Below are 23164 nucleotides of genomic sequence, written 5' to 3' on the forward strand. Positions count from 1 at the left end.
ATATATATATATATATATATAGTATACACATATACATCTACATATATATACACACATTTATATGTATATATATATATACACATATATATACACATGTACATATTTATATATATATACATATACTGTATATACACATTTATATATATATATATACACACACATACATATTTATATACATACATATATACAGTACATACATATATACAGTATATATATAAACATACATATTTATGTATTTACAGTATATATATATATGTATATATATATATATATATATATATACAGTATATATATATATATATACATACATACATATATACACATACAGTGTACATATATATATATATATATATATATATACACATGTATATATATACACATACAGTACACATATTTGTATATATATATATATATATATATATATATATATATATATATATATATATATATGCATAGATGCATATCTATTCTCTGTTGGTATGAGTGAGTAGATTTGTAGGCCTGATCTTGATATGCTGTTTTTCAGTCTGTTTTCAGTCTTAAAATACAAAAGGGGGGGGGGGGGGGGGGGGGGTGCAGGTGGGAGGATAGTGATGTGGTCTGGGCAATAAGGTCTTTTGTTCCAAATTTGGTGCAGTGCATCAAAATGCCTTTGCCTTCTTGTAGGGCAGCATACACAAAACATACAGACTTTGACATGCAACTGATTGGCCTACATCTTATTCCTACATTCCATTCTAATTTATTTTGAATGTAACTGAATAAATCTACTTTAAACCAGACTGTGAGATGAGAGTCAGCAAATGTGTCTTTCCTGATACAGAAAAAACTGTTTAACCTTTATTATCTGAAAAGTAATGTCTAAGGTAATTTCATTGGTTCAGATGATATATAATGATAGTAATTACACTGTTAAAGGGTCTCGCGCCGGTCTAACCCCTGCTCCACTTGCAGTCAGATTGCATCAGGAAATAGACTGTGAGGCACAGACGATAATACTGCACCTCATATGCACCTGCCCATGGTAACCTGATTTTTTTGGTCGCATGGTTTCCATAGTAACAGAGCAATAGTCTTGACAGGCAATGAGGAGGGTTGTTTAAGTAGTCTACTACATTACACTACTTGTGCCACACACACACACACACACACACACACACACACACACACACACACACACACACACACACACACACACACACACACACACAGAGTTGGTGATGTCATTTCAGGTAAACATTTGAGTTGTGTTGTAGTAAAAGTGTGACTGCTGACTGAGGGAGCATCCAATGTCTGATGGAAAACTGTGTGTTGTATTTTGTCTCCAGCTTGTGTATAAGCCACACAACGGTTGCCTAAAACAATGATGGCCCCTCAAATATTAATACAAGTTTGAAAATACAAACAAATTAAAGAGGAAAAGAAGAAGTCGTACATTTACACAAGGTATGATATTTCACTGTCTAAACACAGCTTGTTGTAATAATAAAACCAGCATTCAGCTAACAATACTTCAACTTTTCAAGCTTCAGAAATTAAAAAAACAAAACAAAAACTGAGACAATGTTTTCTGTTGAAATAGTTTCAACTGTATTTTGCATGCATCAGATAATAATCTTGTCATTTTGAACATTGTGTACTAAAGTCAGCCCTTCTGGATTTCAAAGAGAAGCTTTTCTTAACATTTATGAATGCTATCTACAGTTCTATAATAGCCCTTTTCCTCTTATATCGTTTCAATGTATTAATTAATACATTTAATACATTAAATACATACATTACATTAATAATTAAATGTAAAAGTGTATGTGTCCATGTATAAATGTATGAACATATGTACAGTATTTTGAAATTATTTTTAGTACCATATGATAAACACAACATGCATTAACTAGATCCTAGATAATGTAAACATGTTTGATGGTATGAATTGCAATTTATCTTTTAGCATTGTAGGCTAACTTTCTCAGTGGAAAATGCAAGCAATAATAAATTAAGGAATCTCTATTCACATTGTTGTTGAAGAGTTGTAGTTGTGACGCTGGATGAACAGTTTGACAAATGATGACTGAACATGTCTTCATGCAGGACTTGACTTTCAGATAAAATCCTGCATTTGGCATATTTTAGTGTGCAGAAAACTGTACGTCTATTAAACAAGAAAGTATGTTAAGTATCATGATATGTTAAAATGCATTTTAAATAAAATCAAAAATGGGGGTCTCATTATACTGGCAGAGAAAATAATAGGAAAACATTCCAGTGCAAAGGGCACTATGGGACTAATGGTGAAGAGGAAACCTCACCATGAATTTATGTTTTGAAAACAATGCAAAATGGTCATTATCATAATTGAGTGTGTAACTTTAAACGTGTGATCCAAACCATAGGAGTGAAATTAGAGGTAATTCAGTTTAATAAAGTATATGAAAACATCAATTTAAGGCAAACAATCTACTAATCGTAGTCTAATTAATCTACTGTAACTTAATGATGGAGCAGGAAAATGTATTCACTCCTCTGCAATAGTTATTAATAAATGACAAAAAAGCCAATTATTTTAATCTAAATGGCTCAATGTTGGACATGTTAAAGGTTTATATCACTAATTTTACATTCATCTTAATTTGTGTTCTAGACTCTCAACAGTTCTCACAATGACACGTTAGGAATTGCAGTCAAGACAAAATAAATTACAGTATGACAAATTTGAACATCACTATGTCGTTTAGTAGAAGCAATCTATAATGGGGCCGATTTTGTCATCGTCATTTGTCATCACTGAAAGATGCAAATCACAGCATCTCAGTCTGTGCTTTTGCTCTTGAAGCCTCGGGAAAACATCTGGTTCCTTGGTCGAAAGTTCTGCCTCTGCCTCTCGTACATGGTGATGTACGATCTAAGGAGGTCCACCATTGTGTTGGCCTGATGAAGGAGGAAATGGAAGTATTTGTCAGGAAATGTGTCATTTCAAAATAACCTCTCAGGAACAGACTGATGTATAGAATAATGTGTGTTGCCTTGTGCACTGTGTATTTGGACTTTAAGAAATTAAATTAAAAAGACAGCCACTTACCTTTGAGGTTTCACAGACAAAGATGTTGCCCATGAGGCCGATGGTCATCTCGAAGTAGTCGCCTTCGCTTTGGTACTCTGTGATGCGGCTGAATGGGTGCATGACAAGCTGCTCCTAAAAGGTTTACAGTATGATTCAAATGCATTAAGATGTAATCCTCCACCCCCAATGGGTTATTATAAAATATTATATACTGAGAATAAACGTAACAGACTAGATTTGATTTACAGGGAAATAAAATACTAACAAGAAACATTACAAGACTGTACATATATTATTACTAATAAGGAAGAGGATATATATTAGTATGTATAATTACTTACCTTTGTAATTGGGTCTATTATGCAAACTCCTTGCTTGCTGATGGCGATCCAAACTGCATTTGGGTAGCTAGATTCACAAGTTTGCTGCAAAGTCAAATGCAAATGAAATCATAATGAAGCAAAACAGTTTCCTGAAATTGTTGTCTGCCAACTTCGCTGTCTTTTCATCCCGAGGACTCACTTTAACTTCAAAGAAGGAACAGCCGAAGGTCGGCCAACTCGAGATGCCTTTCAGGAAGGCGATTTTGGCCTCCTGCACCGTGATGCCACTCTGCTTGTTATAGGCAGCGATGATGTGCTGCAAAAAGCAAAGAGAGAACTACTCAGTGGACTTCCCTTAACTTGGACACATTCATGTAAAAGCCAGTTTTCTTCCTGGTGCCTCTCCAAAAGAGATCTCTTTTTAAAAGAGGAATTGTCATAAATGTCTGCCCTGCCTCTATACATTCCTTCTTTTACCTTCTTCCATTCTTCTGGGGACATAACATTTAACTGGTCAGCAGGAACGAGCTCCCTCAGCATTCTGGGGATCATGACAAACTGCGACCTGTCTGAATCTACTTCGGATCTGAAGAGCAGCCCACCCAGGTTGGTCATGTCCTCTTTGGTGCAGTTGTGGTATCCATGCAGGTACCTAGGCAGCTCCTATGTAGCGGCAAAAAAAAGAGGTTATGTGTCAAGACAATCCTGCCTGTTGAAAAAGAGTAAAAGGCAGCAGAATGAAGAGTGTGTTTTGATTGCACACCTGTGGGAAATGGAAAGTGAGGTCTGCAACCAGGTCTTTCCCCGGGCTCACATTGAACCAGAGCTTCCTCTTGAAGATCACACGGTAGGGCACATTGGCCTGGTTGCCTAGGACACACAACCTCAATTATAAATATGGAAAACCACTGACTATAAAGACCTGAAGGTGTCAGTAGGAAGCATTACCTTCTTTCACTTTTTTTCCTTTCTTAAGAGGCTCCGAAGTCTGCCTTAAACTGTCAAAAAAGTACTTCTGCTCCTCCAAGCTTACGAGCTAAGAATTCAAAACAGAATAATATCAGTATGTTAAACAGGTTAGAGGCACAGCCGTGGTTATTCCAATCACTAACTGTGAAGAGGATTATTCATTCGCCAGTGTAGATACGATTGAAATGTATGACCTCATTGTGTCAAAGTTGTTAAATCAAAGTGAGTCATATTTTCAATGCAAACCAAATGCAGATATCCCCATATCCTATCCCCATCTAATTACATCTTCATCTTTTTTTGTCAAACTACAATGTAATGAATGGCTGCAAAGAATCAAACAAACACACTCCTGCAGGAACATTACCAAAACCCACCTTGTTTGGCGTTTTCAGGTACAGGCCATATCCTTCAGCTGAGGTCAGTTTGAGCTGAGAGGCGATACTGTAGCACAGGTCTTTGATTGTGGTCGTCGATTTCACCTCAAATATCTGCACAACGGTAAGAACGGTAAAGAATAGAAACTTTCGCTGATATCCAAACGGACTGTGATATGAGATTTAAATATGGAAATTGGAAGTCATTTCAGAACCTCATGTTGAAAAATAAATGTTGGAGAAAAGTTGGTTCCTCACAGATGGCTATACCAATAATAATAGAATAACCAAAAAACTGAGAGAAATAAAGCTTAGCTCAAAATTAGAAAACAGAAAAAAAAAAACAACATGCCAGGTAATATCAATATCATGATGAAGTGCACACTAATGGACATCTCATCTAAGTGTTTAGAGGCGAGTGTTGTGTCTTACATCACTTGTGTCAGTTGGGAAGTGGACTTTATGGAAGATCTGGGTGCTGTTCTGTTGAATGGCATCCACTTCTACCGGATGGGGAGAAAGCTTCCTGGGCTCCTTACTGAGGTTACAAAAGCACTCCAGTACATGTATGGTACACACTATTGTGATTCACAAACATGCATTGATGATTCCTAATACTTATTATGACTAATACAGTACTGAACTGACAGGAATGAATACATGAGGAAGGCAAAACATTTCTTTTAACACATTTCCATCTTCACACTCCCTTTAAACTAGAGTAACACTCTTTAATCATCCACTTTCTCCGCTTCTATTTCTATGGAAGACAAATAATTGCTACAATGATTTCAATCTTAGCAGTAGTAGACTCAAAATAGCTTGGATCACTGTGCTTTGCAAGAATATTTTAAAGTTAAGGGACAATCCACCATTTTCCAATTTCCACACTGCCAAGGTGCATTATGGTAGTTGTAGGATACAGGACTCAAAGTAAGAATATCTCGGCATCTGATCTATCAATTTCATCCACTCTTTTAACCCGTCACCCGTGAATCCAATACTAAATTGTTGGTGTACCCCTTTGAAATAATATAGAAAAAATATACAGTTTATTACAATTTACTGTCAGTTCAGTAGCATCATTATTTCCTAAATATGGACTAAGTGAAATTGAGTTATTCATTCATGACCTAACTACCAGTAACAAACCCTTTGCACAGGATGCTGCAGTCATCACATTACATTCTACATTTATTATTTCTTATTTCAGTATCTAACTCCAGGCTGACCTGCACATCCCGTACAGCCTCTGCAGGCAGCCAGGAGCCAGCTGGTCTCTGGGCCGTGACTCCAGGAAGCGCTTAGTGTGTTTCATCAAATTCGGACTGGGCGGGAACAAGCCCAAACACAGCCACATGAGCTGCCACCCACGCTCCATACTCAACCTGAGAGGGAGGGAGAGCAAGAACAGCAAGGGGGGGAAATCATAGGGGATTTTACATGTTGGCTCCTGATCATGCGTGAATGCTTCAACATACAAAAGTACATGCGGAGGGAGCACCTGCTGCTGTTGCTGGTCATCTGTCTCATAATCTGGCAGTAGACCTCGTCCTGCAGAGCTTCATGCTGGGTAGCAGGACCAAAGATCTGGTCAGTCAGCTCTAGAGGACTGCGAGCATGTTTGATGGGGTAGTCGCCCATGTACTTCAGGATAGGTAGCAGCCATGGTTAAGGATTCACACAGAGAGTCCGAAACTAGACTAAGTTCTGTATCACATAGTCCTTTATGTGTTCTAGATCAGGGGTGTCAAACATACGGCACGAGGGCCAGAAGCGGCCCGCCAAAGAAAGTCCAAATTGGTTCACTAGATGACTTTGTTAGAAAAATAGACCTATTTCTGCGAGACATCTCAGGCTGTTCGTCATCTGTTTAGTAAATAGATTGTTCATTAATTGTGTACATTTTCACTACTTGTACCTCTTCACACTGAAAGAAAGGGACAAAATGGGAGGTGTTGCTATTTATAGTTATAGGTTATTATGCAATGGTTTTAATGCTCCGGCCCACTTGAGCTCAAATTGGGCTGTATGGCCTATGGGTGGCTAAAATGAGTTTGACAACCCTATTAAGAGTGACTTATTCCTCTAAAAAAAAAAAAAAGGTGCAGATTGCATGCAGTTAATTAGGTGGAATAAACAATATTGTGAGTGAAAACAACATTATTATCTGATGTTTTCATTTTAAACTGTTTTTTTCTCGAACATTAGTGAAACTGGGAGAAAGTCCCTGCAACAGAATACAGTTTGGAAAATCCCCTGAACCATGTTGAGGATTTGGGGTTTTAACAAGGTCAACATTATCAAATGTTTCAGCTGTTACTGAAAAAAGGGATGTGAGTCTGTAACAGGGAAGCATTAGTTTGAAGGATATCAGTGAAGGTGCTGCAGGCCAGGCTGCTGAGATCAGAGTTGCCGGCCAGGCTTCTCATGAGAGGCTGCTTGAGAGGGTCTCTGGAGCTAGCCCACAGCTTCTCCTTGATGGCCCCTTTAGACGCACCGTGACGACCGGCATTACCTGCAGGCCTGCGACAGGGAGCAAACTGTGTGAGCGCATCGGTCCCGCTTGCTTCCTGAAAGTTTTTTTTGCTCTTTGCAACACTTAAAAAAAACAACCTGGCATTCATATAGAGTAAAAGAAATGTCTGACATATTGTTAGACGAATATTCATACTGTAAATTTGAGAAATAACTATGTAGTGACTCATATGATATCAATACCTGAAGTTCTCAAATGCAAACTCTTTTAAAGAGGTAGGAGCCACTGTTTCGTTTCTGTGGGTGGGATTTTGTGTTGTTGAAGTTTTCCTTTGGCCCGGACTGAGCAGCTCCTGAGGGGTCAGAGGCAGTTCATTAGTTACACCACAAGGGGGGATCATACGAACCATCACACTCATGGATCCATTAGACATTTGCCTTTACAGTTTTTGATACGTTGTTACATTATGTAAATACAAAAAACTATTTTATTCATAGGCTATATTTATATAGGCCCCTATTTCAATAAACTGATTTAAAATTCTTCATCTTCGCTCTCTTCTTATGTCCTTTTTTTTGATAATAGTGAAGTTGAATGCTGAAATATAATAATTTTACAATAAAAGATGGATAACTCTACCAGCATAACGTCAGTGGGCTTCTCCAGAGTCGGCAGAAAGTGCACTGTATCCTTATGGACCGCACCACTGACACCGGTCCGCTGGTTGGTAACGTTCATAAATTTCTCATCGGGAGAACTTTCTTCATCTTTCTCTACTAGCAGAAGGTCGCCTCGTTTACAAACCAGGGACATGGGGTCATCTGTAGAAGGATAGAGAAAGAGAGGCATATGTGTTTTTTGTGCATGTACGGGATAGAATAGACTGCATATGTGTGTTTGAGCCTAATACTACACACGATGTAGGCTCTTACCTGGTTTACTGGCATCCTGTCGAGCCAGTGCATACACCGAGCGCTGTCTCAGCCCGTCCAGGTTTCTCTCAATAAGAGCGGCCATGTCCGCAGCTTCCCAAGATTTCAGGACATACTCTCCTTTGACTGTGGTCAAACTCAGTGACTCACTGAAATGACTGTCACTAGAGCGGTTATATACAAGTATTATTTGTTTGATATTTTTACTCAGAATGTTTTGCAAGGACGACAATGATTATTTCAGCAGAACAACATAAATTGTCCATACCTGATCATGCGTACTTCCTTTAATTCTAGGTAAGAAATCTCAAGGAGGCTCTTGTCTCTGCCATCCATGAAGAAGATGCCACTCCCGTTTAGAGCCACAAAAAATCTGCTTTTGGGCAAAGGAGGTCCTGTGGACAGATATAGGAATGCAATGTTTCAGAAGAAGTGGTCTGCCATTTGTTAAACTGGTTATCTGAGATCAGTGGGGATGCACACACATATTAATAACATGAAATGGTGACATTCATCTGCAGTAAGAAAATGTTTTTTTTACCCTTTTTCAACATTTTTTTTAATTTAAATTTTGTATTAAGACCTCTCTAAGTGTTGAGGAAAACATGTATTGCATGTTAAATACTGTGGGTAATATAAGCTGTATGTTGACTGACCTGAGGTCAATGTAGCTTCATAAAATTTGGAGAAGTGCAGGGGCCATGCGTGTTGGGCGTTGTTGACCAGTTCTCCTTTGACGCTGTCTGTTGTCGGCTTCCCATTGATATAAGGACCCTGTAGGATCAGGAGGTAAGAATTATCCAGAGGTGACTCACCTTTTTTTGTACTCATGTGATAAAGAAATACAACTGAAAAAAAATAAAACTAGGGAAGAAAAAAAAAAATGGCACACACACATTTGTTTTAGGCTTATAAAATGCATACGGTATCTCATTTTGCCCCGTTGTTTGATTCATGCACTATACCTGTAAGTGTTCTGCGCTGATGAGTTGGATCCACTTTGTCATGGATTTGTTCTCAATAAGGGTTGTGGCGATGCAGTCCTTCACCACCTTTTGGACGTTGTCTTTGTTGTATGCAGACCCAAACTGGATGTAATAGTGCTTTGCTGCCAGCTGGACGTATTCATCCTCCTGAGAGATGCAGGGTACAATTTTTTTTTTTTGCTTTTTCGATATTAAATTCACATCTTTCACAGACAAAATCCAACCCGTGACCATACAAATGTTGGGTTCTGTCTTTTAGCTTTACAAGAGAAATGAAGTTATAATAAGTGTGTCAACGTAAACAAAGTCCTCTCACTCCTGAGCCTCACCTTCTCACTGGTGTACTCTCCCATCTTGAGTCCCTTGATAACCTGTCTGTAGATTAGATCTGTGCTGATCGGGTCCACTGAGCAGTCATGCCAGGGTGTGAACAGTTCCTTGCGGATGGAAAGTGTCCAGGGGGTGTCCTTCTCCTCCTTGTCCTGCCTCCTCATCTCCTGCTCGCACTGAGACACTGCATCGAATACATGCTTCCCACAGCTGCCCAGAGACCACATCTGGAGACGAAAGACGGTTTAAGAGCGTGGTTCTCGACAATCTTTTGAACTGGAATTCAGCACTGATTAAACAATATGGGTAAGCTTGTGTACTTTTGTTTGCAAAAGGAGGAGGGGAAGGTCTGAATGAATGAGACGAGACAAGAGATGTGGAAGTGAAGCCCACCTTGTCATAGAGACTGATATACAGGGAGAATCCGTATGTGTCTCGAAGATCAATCTTGTCAGCCACAGCTTGACAGACTTCAGCAGAGGTGGAAGCCGAGTCCACTTGTAGACTGACAGTGCGGTCGTCCACAGTCACAGACACATCTATGGGCTCCTTGGACTTGGCAGCCTGTCAGTAGGGAGAAGAAAGATACGACTGGATTGAAATTAGGCCTCGGTGGTTTTAAGGTATACCAGGGTATTTAGAAATCCCGACGGTATGATTTTCAATACCATCATGAATACAGAAGTTCCACGTTCTATGACGCTTTATTGATGAGATTTATTGTAGTGCGCAGCACGCGCCACCAGAGGTTAGTCTCCACTTGTGGAACAAGCAGCTGAGCAGAAAAAAAAGGTGACTTCCAGTGGTGTGGATAAAGTTACAGGACTAGTAATAAAAGAAAAATTCCTCTGGGGGGGAATTATGGATTTTTCAGTTTTAAGCCACATGATTGTGTTCAACTGCCAGTCTGCCACCGCCACCTGCAAATCATCTCTGCCCTCTGATGTGTCCGTACCCACTGTATGTGTAACACCCCCCCCCCCCCTCATACCTCATATACCCGTGTGAAATGACAGGAAAATAGATAATGCCAAATGCTTGTAGAAATTCAAGAAAAAAAGTTTCATAGCTAATTGCTGCGAGGTGTGCTGCTCAAGAAAATATGTTTTTCTTCAACAATAAACTTGGCCAAGAAAATAATGTCAAGAGACGATGCAGACAAAAAAAAAATGTGATTCAGTGTTTCTACCTGTTCCTCTATCCAACAGGGCAACTCTTTTCTTCCTCCGTTGGCAATTATACGACGCAGGCGCTCAGTACAGTATTCTCCGTAATCACTTGGACCTTTGCGGACAAAAGCCTCCAAATACTGTGGAGCAGAGAAGAAGAGAACAGGGTCAATGAAATACACCACCAAATAAAGAACAATGACGATTTTTAAACTTTTTTTTTTACTAAATTTATATTTTTGCTGAATGCTTGCTGCAAACTGACCTTTGCGAAGAAGTCTGTTGGGGGGAAGATCCCAAGACAGATGGAAAGAAGGATCCAACCTTGCCTACGGCTCTTCCTGTTCTTATTGTTCACCAGCTGCTTACAGATCTGGCAGTAAATCTCATCCCTGCACAGGTCGAGAAACATGACAGAAACGGTGATAAACAAGACAGTAGAAGAGTAGAAGAAGAACCGATCAACGAATACAACAAGATGCGAGAGAACCATCGATAGTTGAGAAGGCAGTTCAAATGTTAATGATGGAAAAAAAGAAACAAATTTGATTGATATAAATCGTATGTTATAAGGTTGCACAATGCTGCTCCACCCTATGCAAACGTTATATCTGCACGTCTCCCTATAGTGTCAACAATCATCCCATCTCTACCTTATGTCTGGTCTCGATAGAGCGTATCCGATGATAATGTGTAGTTTTTCCAAAGATGAAAGTGGCCGATCCAGTGTCGGGCCCTCTCCGATCAAAACGTCGTCGCTCTCGTTAATGTTCTCTGGCTGGTAAAGATGACAAAACAATTAGCATAAGATGCTCATGATGAAGCAACACAGATAATGATTGATTGATTAATATTAGAGCAACATTAGTGCTGACCTCCTCTGGAATGACGGAAGCTTTTCTGTTTCCACCACTGAACTTTTTCTTGTTCTTCCTCAGTATTATCTATTCATAAAAGACATGATAATTAGAGGCTGATGATGACTGTTGTTTGACATTCAAGGTGATCTTCTGTATTATGCAGCAGCAGAAAAGAATTTTTTTTGTAAAATGTTACCTGGTCCAGTCCCACCAGGTGGCTCAGCCTCCTGCCTTGCCTATGAGGTATATGACGGGAGATGGTGCTGGATGCTTGAGACATTGCGTCCACAGATTTCGGTTCTGGAAAGTCCTCCATGAAACGCAGTATAATCCACCATATAGTCAGACACGCCTGAAGGAACAAATTAGCAAAAGATGAGGCGAAACTGGGGGTGAGCTTTGGCAAAAGCTGGAAATCTTTGCAGCTGACAGCGAGACGGCTGCCTCTTTGTTCCTCTCTGTACCCATGACCTCATTCAGTCCTGAGTTCCACTCACCAACGCATCGCCCTCGTCATCGTGGGGCAGAAGCGGCTGCTTGAGTCTCTGGTTGAAGTGCGTGTGGCCGGTGTTGCTCTGGAAGTGAAGGATGCTGAACTTGAAGAAGGAAAACTCATCAGTGGCGTCATCAAACTTGTCCTCGTCCTCGTCCTCGTCCTCGTCCTCGTCCTCTTCCAGCGACGGGGTAGGGGTTGCTGAGAGTGAGGCCGGAGCGATGATTTCCGGCTCGGATGTCTCGACTAAGGTTTCCTCCACCGGCTCTGGCATGTTCCTCTTCTTCTTAATTAACAGTCAAAATAGAATTAACTTCAAGGATTCAGTCAGTAAATGAATTATATATGATAAAACGGCTAACTATGTATTAATGCCACATTACCGGATTACACAGCTGAAATATTGCCTAACCTCAAATTCATCTGAACGGCGTGCTTCCTGTTTTACCACTTCCACAGGAGGCGTGGGCTGGAGATCGTACTTGTGGTCCACTGAATGCTGTTTAACGATTGGCTCGGGCTCCTCTTCAGCTAGTTGGGATAGAGCGATAACTTTCAGTCGCTGCTGAAGCTCCAACGCAATCTTCTCTTCGTTCTCTTTCGCCAGGCGCAAAAGATAGGCCTGTGAGGAGGGGGGGGGGGGGGGGGTGTCGAGAGAAGATATAGAAACAAGAGGTGAAAAGGTTTGTTAATACAACACACCTATTTCTTAACAGTGATTATGTTATTTCTAGTTTCAAGGCTTTCAGCTCTTACATCTTCTCTCATCTTTTGAGCTACTCTCCTGGCCAGGAGTCCTCTTCTATGAGCTTGCAGCAGTATGACTGCCTCTCTCTTCTGCTTCCAGTCCTTCCTCACCCGGTAGCCTCGAACCTGCAGTTTAACAGAGATGATTCATTTTCTTACTAAATAATTAACTAATCTTTTCTTTTTTTTAATGCTTGTGTTGCAAAGGACCGACAATAAGTAGTTTTTTGCTTCGCTGTAATAATAATAATAATAATAATAATAATAAGAGTGAAATTGAAAATACATTTAACATATAAAAATAGTAGTAAAATTGATTTCTATTACTAAAAAAAATTAACTTAAATAAATAAGTTAAATAAGTTAACTTATGTGTATATATCTACACACAAAAATAGTTATACTTTCAACCTCAGACACTGACAATGTAGTAACGCTACACTGTAAATACCATGTACAATATGTATAGTACATGCCTGGCTTTGTATGGTGAGTGCTGCTGCTCGCTGTCTTTGGTACTGTAACCACAGCTTACGACTGCGGATCTTTGATGCCAGCCGATCAAAGCCGTGCCGGAGCTGGTTGAAGCAAGAGTGGAAAGAAAGGACAAGGTCACTGGACTTGAGATAAGTTATAGCAAACATCAAAGAGAGAGAGCATGGTGTCAACTACTAGCTCTGAGTTCTATAAAAGCTTTTTAAGCATCAGACCTTTCTTCTCAATTGCTTCTGTCTGTAAGCTTTCCAGTGATTCTGCAACACCACAGCTGCCCTCCGCTTCTTCAGGAAAGACTTTCTGTAAAATAAGCAAAAAAAGAAACCTCCATCACCTAATGTCACACACACACACACACACACACACACACACACACACACACACATCTTTTTCTGTGACACCATATTTCATCTGGAAGTATGTATCTGAATAAAATAACACAATCTGTAGCTAAAGTATAGTAATACCCAGACCTTTTGAGATAAACAAAGAAATGTACCCATGACCTCATCCAGTCCCGAGTTCTTTATATCTATGTGATTTCCCCTTTTACTCTTCTCAGAAGCTGCACCTGTCTTTGTGTCCCAGCATGACCCTCTGGATCACCAGAGCTATCTTGCTGAGCTTGTGTTCCCTCAGTCGTTCCAGGTCGGCGTCATGAGCATCCTGAAATAAAAGGGAAAAAGACACAATTCTACTTTGTTCCAAGATTAAGTCATCCGAATCTTATAAAAAAACAACAACTAAATCAAGTAAACTGCAGCATACCGTAAGGACTTAAATATGCACAAATCACCGAAGAAAGAAAGTAATGTCAACAGTTTAGCTGCTAGTTCGTAATACTGCTACTACTTTACCAGTTGATATTGTTACGGTTAGTCTGCAGTGATGTTCTACTGTGTCGAAACAGTAAAGCTGTGTTGCAGCATGCTTTGAATTAAAAGTTTTCCTCACCCTCAGGAAGATCTTGGTCCTGCCTATTTTCCACTCGTCGGCTCCTTTAAACACCGTCTGGCAGATGGCATCACAACAGGCACCAGCTGTCTCCTGGAGACAATAAAGACGGTGAAGAGACACTAATGACAGCCCAAATTCCTCCAGGGGGAAAGACGATAAAGAAGTACACCATCACGTGGCCATCATGGTCAGTGATGGTGTCAGTAACAGTATTATCTTGAGTGACATTTAGCGATAACATTTTAGATTCCACAAAGATTTTATGAAATCATTGCAACGTATGATCATCACGACTAACGGTTCTGGGGTCACAGACGGTCGTCTTCAGGAGCACCCTGTAGCGCTTCAGGAAATCCTCAAAGGTGTGGCGGATCGGGTATCCCAGCTTCCGGATGCGGATGGTGTCCATCATGCCGGAGTATCTCAGCTGACGCATACACAGCTCTCTGTCAAACGTCTACAGGAGAGCACATTAAAGGGGGTTTGAATATTCTTTCTATACGGGCCAGAGCAGCATTTTTGTTTTCTTCCTACACAGCACCAGCAAAATCACTTCTGCAAGTCCACTGTTAATATTGTTATATATTAGAAAATGATTATCTATATATATTCAACCTGAGGAGGACATCACCGTGTGTACCACAATTAATTAATTAATTAACTAATTAATAATGAATTAATTATTAACTAGAGGAAGTGTCAGAGGATCACCGAATTCATTATCATTCATTGTCTGGGAGCCATGAATGCCGGTTCAAATCATAACTGGTTATCAATAAATTCAAACTTTGACTTGCTAATGGCACAATAAGAAAACTCAAGGGATTGCAAAGCAGTAGTAACAAGAAAATGCATCCTCTGGGGACCACGAATGCCTGTATAAAAGTGCGGGGCAATCTATCCAGTAGTTGTTGAGATGTTCCAATCAGAACCAACATGGTGGACCAACTTCTTTCACTACAGCCATAACACTAGCATGGCTGACCGTGGATGAATGAAGATAAATTATACTCATTGAAAAGGGTGAGGAAAGCTTCCCAGTTACTACCGCAACACGGTGTATTAGGAGGTCATATTATTCCGGAAATTTGGTCAATTACTTTATGGCACAAAACAGGAAGAGTTCGTTGTTTATCCAGTGCAAGGGCAGATGGTAGCGGGGCTGAATGGCAGATGGGAAAATTAATTTTATCTCGTTCAATTAAGGCAAAGGAGAAACAATCAAATGCAGACAGGGACGGTTGACTCACAGCAACAAGATTTTGGAGAAATGTCTTTGATTTTTGTAAACACTACTGCAACTTTTTTCAACCCTCGTCTCATTTGTTTATCGAACATAATCGCTCAATTATACGGTCACGTCTAAAAGCTCTGGCGTCATTCACCTTAGACTGCTTTTCGTTGTTGGGTTTGAAGCAGCGGATGAAGAAAGGCTGGCAGGCGGACAGAGCCTTCATGAGGGAGTCCAGAGACTGACGGAAGTGACCGCTCAGCGTCGCCACCTGTTTACGGTTGTCAGTCTGAGCCTGCACAGATGATGGAGAGGACACTGACATGGGGAAATGTGTGCTAACTGTAAATTGTCACACAATGTCAGTATCAGTGCTTGTCCACTGTATCCCAATATGCACCACAAAATAAATGTCCATCAAAAACAAGTGGATTATATTTGTAGCAAAATGAAAGTAAAAGGCTGGTGAGGTTATACTTCCATACCCGTAGAGAGGTCTTAGGTGTCATGATGACCTTTTTGTTGTTGCTCATCTTCACACCATTGGTTGAAAGCTCAGTCGCAAAAACCTCACGAAGCAGCTTATTGGTGGTCATCTCAACCATCTTGAATATGTCAAAACTGACGGCATCTCTGTTCTTTTCCAGGAACCCTAAACAGAAGAAGAAAAAAAACATTGCTAAGCACCTCACATTGTGCTTTTAGTCTTTAGTTTGCATTTTGCTTTTGTACCGTTGGAGTCATAGTAAACTACGCCTGCAAAGTGGCGAATCCCAAAGTCTGTGTCGTGTTGACTTTTGGAGGCGATGTAGGTTTTGTTCCCTCTGTGTTGCTGGTTCATCTTGTTCAGCAGAGTGAAGTCTGAGCCCTGTGACACATCAAAACATATTTTTGAATTAAAAACAAATGGAAATATTTTACTGAACTGGCAGGTTTTACAGTAAAAGCTCAACTAATGTTTGGTGTGTGTTTAATCGACTAAAAACCAATACACTATAGCACCACCACCTTTGGGAAATGGCTTTCTTCATCTATAAGAGCCAGCAGGTTACAGGATTTCACAGCCAGAACGTCCAGGATGCTTTGATTGTCACTAAATTTGATGTTATTCCACACGATGTCCTCTTTCCGGTACTCCTTCTGCTCCAGCTTGAAGATGTGGCCCACGAAGAACTGCTGCAGCTTTTCATTGGCAAAATTAATGCACAGCTGCTCGAAGCTGTGAGAGCGACAGGATGACATTAACTTTCAAGTTACCACAGAGTTGTGCTACGCTCAGCTTTAATAAGGGAGTGTGAAGAAATGTCCTGACCTGTTTGTGTTGAAGTTCTCGAAGCCAAAGATATCGAGCAGGCCGATGGACAGGAAGGATTTGGGGCTGCTGGTCAACCTCTTAGAGATGACACGGTTGATTTTCCCAACGATCCATATGAACAACTTATTGTAGATTGCCTGAGAGATCGGCCACAAATAACCAAGGAATGTTAACCACTAAAATGTATTCGTGACTGTATGGTTTTTTTGTTTATTATTCTCTCTGCAATCAAAGGTCAAAATCGCCTCATGCAGCCGATTTGGCATACTTCCTTATAAATTACCGTATCCAACATTCATAGGGTAATGTTCATTCGTTTCATCCAGGGTCAAGGGAATCAGGACCCAATAAGGAAGTATGCAACACTCTGATTTACTGGCACTGGCTTCATTACCTTGACGAAGGCGTCTCTACAGTCAGACGCCTGTTCGGCGCTGAGGGGTGTGGTCACCCTCTCTCTGTTGGTCATAAAGGAACGATGCGTCAAACTCGTCGCCAGGGAAGACTTGTGGACCTGAAAAGAACAGATAAGAAATTCTCATCATTTAATGCTGAAGAATGAAGATCCGTTAATGGCGCAGCTGGTTCATGTTCACTCAATTCTCCTATTCGCAACACACTGTGAAAAACATACAGAATCTCGTTTTCAATCACTCAATAAATATGAGCGTAGAAAAGAAAGTGCCCACCTCCAGTATTGATGCTGCGATGCTGAAGTGTTCTGACTTGCTGACGTCACTGGTTTCCAAGTTATTTTGCGTGTTTGCTGTTGGGAACACGAGATCAAATGTAACAACAACAACAACACCAAACGTATTTGACAGAAGACAGTGTAGAGGCAGACTGGAAATGGGGGAAAGAGAACTGTATGACCTGGAATCACAACCAGGAAGTAGCGGGGCTAACGAGACACTCCACTGAAGTACAATTTAGAGGTACTGTATTTGAGTACTTATAGTAGTAATTATTAGTAATTATACTACTTTATACTTCTACTCCATCACATATCAGGGGAAAGTGTTGTACCTTTTACTCTCCTATATTTAACAGTTGTAGTTAGTTTGTCGATAAAGTTATTATATTCAAAACTTTTGATGCCCTTATAAAATAGAATGCATTGCTTAAGGTTAATGTACCTAACAGAATATAAATGAGAATTAGTTTCACCTAAACCAGCTGCTATAGAAAATGCTGTTTATACATTTATGCATCAAAGATGACAATATATAACAAGGCCAGTGGCTGTTTATTCACATTACTTATACTTGTACTTTTGATACATTAAGCACATTGTATTGCAAGACTTTTACTTCTAGTGGAGTATTTTTACAGTGTGGTATTGCTACTGTGTGTTTATTTGCTTTTAGGGTAGCAAACATGAAAGTTAGGATTGGAGTACGGCTGTGTTATCGCGTTAGATGTATGCTCCCTCTGTTCTATCTAATAATCTAAAATGCATGCGCTCACCCTGGAAGCAGATGTTTCCCAGGTGTAATATGGCAGCCAGCAGCTTGAGGATTTCCTGACACTGGCTCTCTGAGAAGGTCAGGATTTTCATCGCGGAACGAATTATTTTGTAGTCCTTAGCATCGTCCCTGCCTCCACACACGACACTGCTGCCCTGCAGCACGTGTGAGGAAAGGTTTGGATTACTTACTGTCTGTAGATGACGTGTTTGTGTGGCTAAGGTGACAAAATGAGCTGCAGGTAGATATTGTAATACCTTAGAGAGGAATTTGTACTCCTTAGCATCTCCAAGGCCCAAAGTTTTCTTCTCCTCTGCCGTGACTCCTGCCAGCATGCAGTAAAACATGTGGTAGTTTCTCTCCTCCGGGGCCTGAGGTTGTGGAGCAAATATGCGCTATTATTGCTACAAAAAGACAAACTAAAAGGTGTGTGAAAGGTGGCACTTTTCTGTCAAGTGTGTGTAAATGAACACAGTCAAATGAGCTAGTAATGTTTCATATGGCTTTGTGTATTTTCACTCCTCAGTACAGTGAACGAAAGGGATGACAGGCAACTTGGAATGATCTACTTACTCTTCAGGACATAGATTGCATGTTGACCATGATAACAGCATGTTTATCTAACCAGCCCTGTCTTTATAGGTCGACAGCATAAATCTGCCCAGATAAGAGGAGCTATGTGTTTGGAAAGAGCGAACTCACCTGATGGCAGACACGAGACTTCTCCAGAAGATACTGCTCCACGCGAGCACCCTCAATCACTCCCTCCTTATTGAAGAAGATCTCCAAATATTTCCCAAAGCGACTGGAGTTGTCGTTGCGGATTGTTTTTGCATTTCCAAACGCTGCATGGGACAGAACAGGGATATTTGAGCACTGATTGTTTTTTTTCCCCCCTTATTCTGTGTATGCATGTGTCTCAACAGGCAGCTAGCTGTCGCCTGTCTGTTGAGTACAACTGCATGTCTCGGTATCATTGAAGAACAGTTGTGTTGATGTGGTACCTTCTAGTATTGGGTTAGACTCCAGGATCTGTTGTTCAATCTGCTTCTCAGAGAGCTCACCACTGACTGCTGCCATGTACTGCAGGATCAGCTTAGTGCTCTCTGTCTTCCCTGCTCCTGATTCCCCACTGAGGAAAAGTCAGAAAAAATGAATCAGTGATCAGAAAGTAAAAACCTGAACACTAACTCTATTCAAGACTGCCTATCGGCAACAGTTTACAGCAGAGTGATTCATTCTGACCTGATTATGCAGCACTGGTTTCTGAGATGACGCATCATGTTACAGTAGCAGGATTCAGCGATGGCGAAGATGTGCGGGGGGAGCTCCCCCAGCTTTCGACCATGGTACAGCTGCACCTGAAGGACAACAGGATACACACATGAATCGCCACTGTAATCTACGATGACGAGATTCAAAGTTAGATGATAATGGCAAAATGATCTGAAACTACTATTAATAGTTCTAGTTGTTACTACCAGCCTTACCTGGTCACCTGAATATAAAGGGAAATCCTGATATGGATTCACTGCCACCAGCACAGAGCCTGTGTAGGTCTACAATCAGAAGAAAATGGCTGTGTAAGATATTTAGTATAGGACAGTTCATTTACCCAGATTATGGGTTACCAGGATTTTGTTGGAAATGCTCATTGAAAAATGTCAAATTTGGTTTTGTTGGTCTTGTCAGGAAACATTTCAGGTGAAACTGCACTTTCAAATGTCAAATTCATTCACCCCAGTGGCAGGTTGCTCACTTTCAAAAGGTATACTACAGTTTGCGTGTCTTACATAGATGATGTCTCGTTTGTGTCGGAGAAGGAGGTTCCTGAGGAGACCGGCCTCGGTCATGTCTCCAAGTTTGATCATGTCATCCACACCCTCCACTGACGTAGGGTGCATGATCCTGACGGAGGCCTCCTGCTCCTGGGAAAGACTCTGCTCCTGGGAGGTCAAAGTAAGAAACTACAATTACTGCCTCGTGGTTGTATGCCTCCGCCAAGCAGTCAAGCTGCAGTTTATGTTCATGTCTGTCCAAAATGACATTACGTCATCATTTTATCCTATTACACATATAAGTGAAAATGACGCTTGCTAAACCCCGCCGCTACTTCCTCAAGCTGTCAGAGCTAACGTTACCATGGAGCTCACACTGTCACTAACTGCACTCACTGAAGAAATATCTAATATTTTGGAAAAAACTAAAAAGCGAATTCAGAAAGAAGCAGACAGAAGGATCTACAATATACATTTGAAGGATATATCCTGGATGTCAAGCTGATTGATCAGCGAAAACTGGTTAAAAGGATAAAGATAGAAGCTAAAGCCAACAGATCACAGTGTGAATGAAATTAAGGAGCAGCACTGTGCCTGTAGAGCTATTTCATTAACTGTTACAATCATTAAAAAGCAAAAAGCAGCATGTGTATATACATTCGGTTAACCTTCAGTAGCTTGTTTAGCATGGACGTGCTAACGCTAGTAAATTATGTGCTAACGTTCTCTGCTAATGTTAGCTCCACAGTTTAAGAAACGCATATCTTCTTCCAACCTCTCCGGGTAACAAGTATCTTTATTACACAACGTTTAACCATGACTAGCTCAAAATCCACAAAACCAGCCTGAAAATGAAGAACATCTGGAACGATTGATGAGAGTCTATGGAGCACAGCCGGTTTGTTGACGGACTCTGGTTTAGAGCTGGCCGCTGCGACGCTACGATTGGCCAGTCTGCATTTGATTAAGGGTCAGTTGGCATTACTAGCATATCAATTCTTGAGCTTTGGCCAAAAAATGTGTTTTGTGGTGAGGTCACAGGAACCTTGACCTTTCACCTTTGACCACAAAAAAAATCAATTGAATTCTTCTCAAATCCAAGCGGACATTTGAGGCAATTATTAGCCAGTCCTTCCAGGCGTCCTTGAGATATCACATTCACGAGAATGATCCGGACATAAGGACAACCTGAACTGAACAACGTAAAGCCATCGCGGAGGCATAATAAAAGGTGGATCCCGACTGAAAATGTTTTTATGATGCTTCAACATATATATTTTGCTGTTCAACTAGCCAGTAAATAGTGTTTACCTTTCCCTCATCGTCCACCAGTAACCGTTGACCAGATGGGGTTACTTTGACCCTCGCTCCAATGGGTACCCCGATGTCAGAGTCCACCCAGACCCACTCCCCCTGAAAATACAGAGCACAGTAAATATGTTAACATATCCAATTTTGTGTTTAATGTCCCTCAGAATACAGAATTTATGATGTGACTACCTTTTATCGGTTTACAGTATTTCCTTGAATGAATGACTGCCGAGAAGTATTTTCTGGGAAGCGGTAATCTCATCAATAAAATTCATACTGATAACTCGTTTTTTTTTAGCTTACCTTTCTCAACATCACCAATTTTCAGCGTTGCTACTCCCTACATAGAGAAATCCATATAATGAGTTGCGAAGTTTCAAAGTAAAGGCAAAAGTGATTCTAAAAAAATCATATTCAGCTCAAATTTGAGCTCATCAGCATTATAGAAAACTTGTGTAATACAGTATTTATTTTAAAGCCCACTGTTGTGCTCAATGCCACTGGTTACAGTGTACATGGGTAACAGAATAACGAAGCATGTAATGTAACATATAACAAAAAAGAGATCTACCTATCAGTCCTTTTATCAGTGATCTTCATTAATTCTCACTCTTTGAGCCGGCTGTAGAGCTGCTGTTTGTCCCGACGAGCTCTTGAATCCGTCTCAATATGAAGGAGGAAGAGAAGCAGCTCTCCTTTGACTGACAGATTGATTTTATGGCACTTTGACTTTGAACCTGCTGTAGCAGAAATGTGGAGGAAGAGAAACTGATCTTACACAGAGGTTATATCATATCAGTCTTGTCTTCAGCTGCCACGCTGGTCAAATTTCTTTTCTTTTTTTCTGATGGGGAAATCTGCAATGCAGTCTGATCCAAAAAAAATCAATGACAGTCATATGAAAATACAAATCAGATGCTATTTTAGAACAATGAACACATTTATATATTGTTATTGAACAACTCTTTGTAAGCCTTTGGACCCTTGCTGTGGAGCCGTCTCACGGACTGTCATGGCAATAAAAATGTTAATATGAGATTAAACAAACTATCTTTTGAATCAAAAGAGGACCAGCTTTAGGCTTATTATTTGTGTGGTGGTACAGTTGTAATGAAATTCTATCAGTTATCTACTGTGTCAGCTTATAAGTTGGACTTTAAACCTTAGGGGAAACCTTCCTCTTAAAGGAAAATGTGAGTTATCTGCACAACCATACAATTAAAGTCATATGGTTGTGGGTTTAAAGTCAAACAGTGCACTGTGCTGAGATGGGAGTCACTGTGGGCATAGACTGGCGTCAGTGTATTTAGCTCCGATAAGGAACTTTCCTGAAGGCAGTCAGAGAGGAAAATAAAAAACCGTAAACAACACGTCACTGCAATTTGCCCGTGCTACTGTTCCAAAGTCACTTCAACACTGCCTGTTGACTTACGTAGGTGTGGTGATGGTAAAATGTTCTTACAACATAGATTAGCTTCCCGTCTCAACTCATCTGCCTGATCTTTAAGTTGTTTTTTTTTCCTGGGTTTTTTTTTTTTACAAATGAAAAAGTTTAATTTGTAGCCAATAAAAAAACCTTGTTGATTCAATACACTAAAGGGTTTTACTCATGGATTAATAAAAAGAGCTGGATACAGCGATGGAGGCGGCGCCCGTTCATAACCATGAGAGTTGCTCAGTGGTGCATGAAGCAAAAAAAGTTTAAAATTACAAGTGCACTAGTGTTTCCTTTATACCGCATCCCAGCCCTCGGTCAAGCCTCGTTCTCGGCCTCATTCACACGAGGAAGGAAAATAACTCTGGATTCGACTATTAGTGCATGAAGTGAATGCTACTCAACAAAAGGTTTAAAAGGGCTGAGGTATGGAATTGTCCATGTCTGAAAAAT

At 40.4% G+C, this 23164-nt stretch overlaps 1 protein-coding gene across 3 annotated transcripts; it reads right to left on the reverse strand.

Moving 5' to 3' along the window:
- Positions 1-1292: 1292 nt before the first annotated feature.
- Positions 1293-21935, reverse strand: LOC137892664 (unconventional myosin-VIIb-like). Of its 3 annotated transcripts, XM_068737976.1 has the most exons (50): positions 21848-21935; positions 21580-21616; positions 21277-21378; positions 19981-20133; positions 19678-19746; positions 19433-19548; positions 19192-19319; positions 18890-19032; positions 18445-18558; positions 18189-18342; positions 17411-17487; positions 17116-17235; positions 16719-16858; positions 16415-16625; positions 16139-16274; positions 15892-16058; positions 15561-15701; positions 14474-14632; positions 14173-14265; positions 13790-13884; positions 13434-13518; positions 13200-13301; positions 12733-12849; positions 12389-12598; positions 11981-12259; positions 11680-11835; positions 11499-11567; positions 11277-11401; positions 10889-11015; positions 10644-10763; positions 9848-10018; positions 9454-9681; positions 9104-9271; positions 8795-8912; positions 8407-8533; positions 8139-8302; positions 7846-8027; positions 7449-7558; positions 7102-7253; positions 6232-6385; positions 5960-6115; positions 5160-5265; positions 4728-4841; positions 4330-4417; positions 4145-4251; positions 3859-4044; positions 3581-3697; positions 3400-3483; positions 3077-3190; positions 1293-2925 (listed from the first exon to the last, which is right to left on the reverse strand). In XM_068737976.1, exons 2-50 carry the CDS (start codon positions 21589-21591, stop codon positions 2806-2808), a joined length of 6486 nt encoding a protein of 2161 aa, XP_068594077.1. In that variant the 5' UTR covers positions 21592-21616; positions 21848-21935; the 3' UTR covers positions 1293-2805. The 3 variants fall into 3 exon arrangements, with proteins under 3 accessions (XP_068594077.1, XP_068594075.1, XP_068594076.1); XM_068737974.1 differs by lacking the exons at positions 1293-2925; positions 3077-3190; positions 3400-3483; ... (6 more) ...; positions 5960-6115; positions 6232-6385 and having other exon boundaries at positions 6474-7253; positions 11981-12262; XM_068737975.1 differs by lacking the exons at positions 1293-2925; positions 3077-3190; positions 3400-3483; ... (6 more) ...; positions 5960-6115; positions 6232-6385 and having other exon boundaries at positions 6474-7253; positions 11981-12262; positions 21887-21920.
- Positions 21936-23164: the final 1229 nt, after the last annotated feature.

This window comes from Cebidichthys violaceus, unplaced genomic scaffold (assembly GCF_023349555.1).
Source record: "Cebidichthys violaceus isolate CVI_PGR_0920_01 unplaced genomic scaffold, fCebVio1.0.p SCAF_8, whole genome shotgun sequence".
NCBI lineage: Eukaryota > Metazoa > Chordata > Actinopteri > Perciformes > Stichaeidae > Cebidichthys > Cebidichthys violaceus.

Excerpts from the sequence above, each read along its gene's own strand:
- LOC137892664 (XM_068737976.1), bottom strand. Across the intron at positions 13,302-13,433 it reads AGAAGCAATTGAGAAGAAAG|CTCCGGCACGGCTTTGATCG; the intron begins GTCTGATGCTTA and ends TGCTTCAACCAG. Across the intron at positions 12,850-13,199 it reads CACTCACCATACAAAGCCAG|GTTCGAGGCTACCGGGTGAG; the intron begins GCATGTACTATA and ends GTTAAACTGCAG.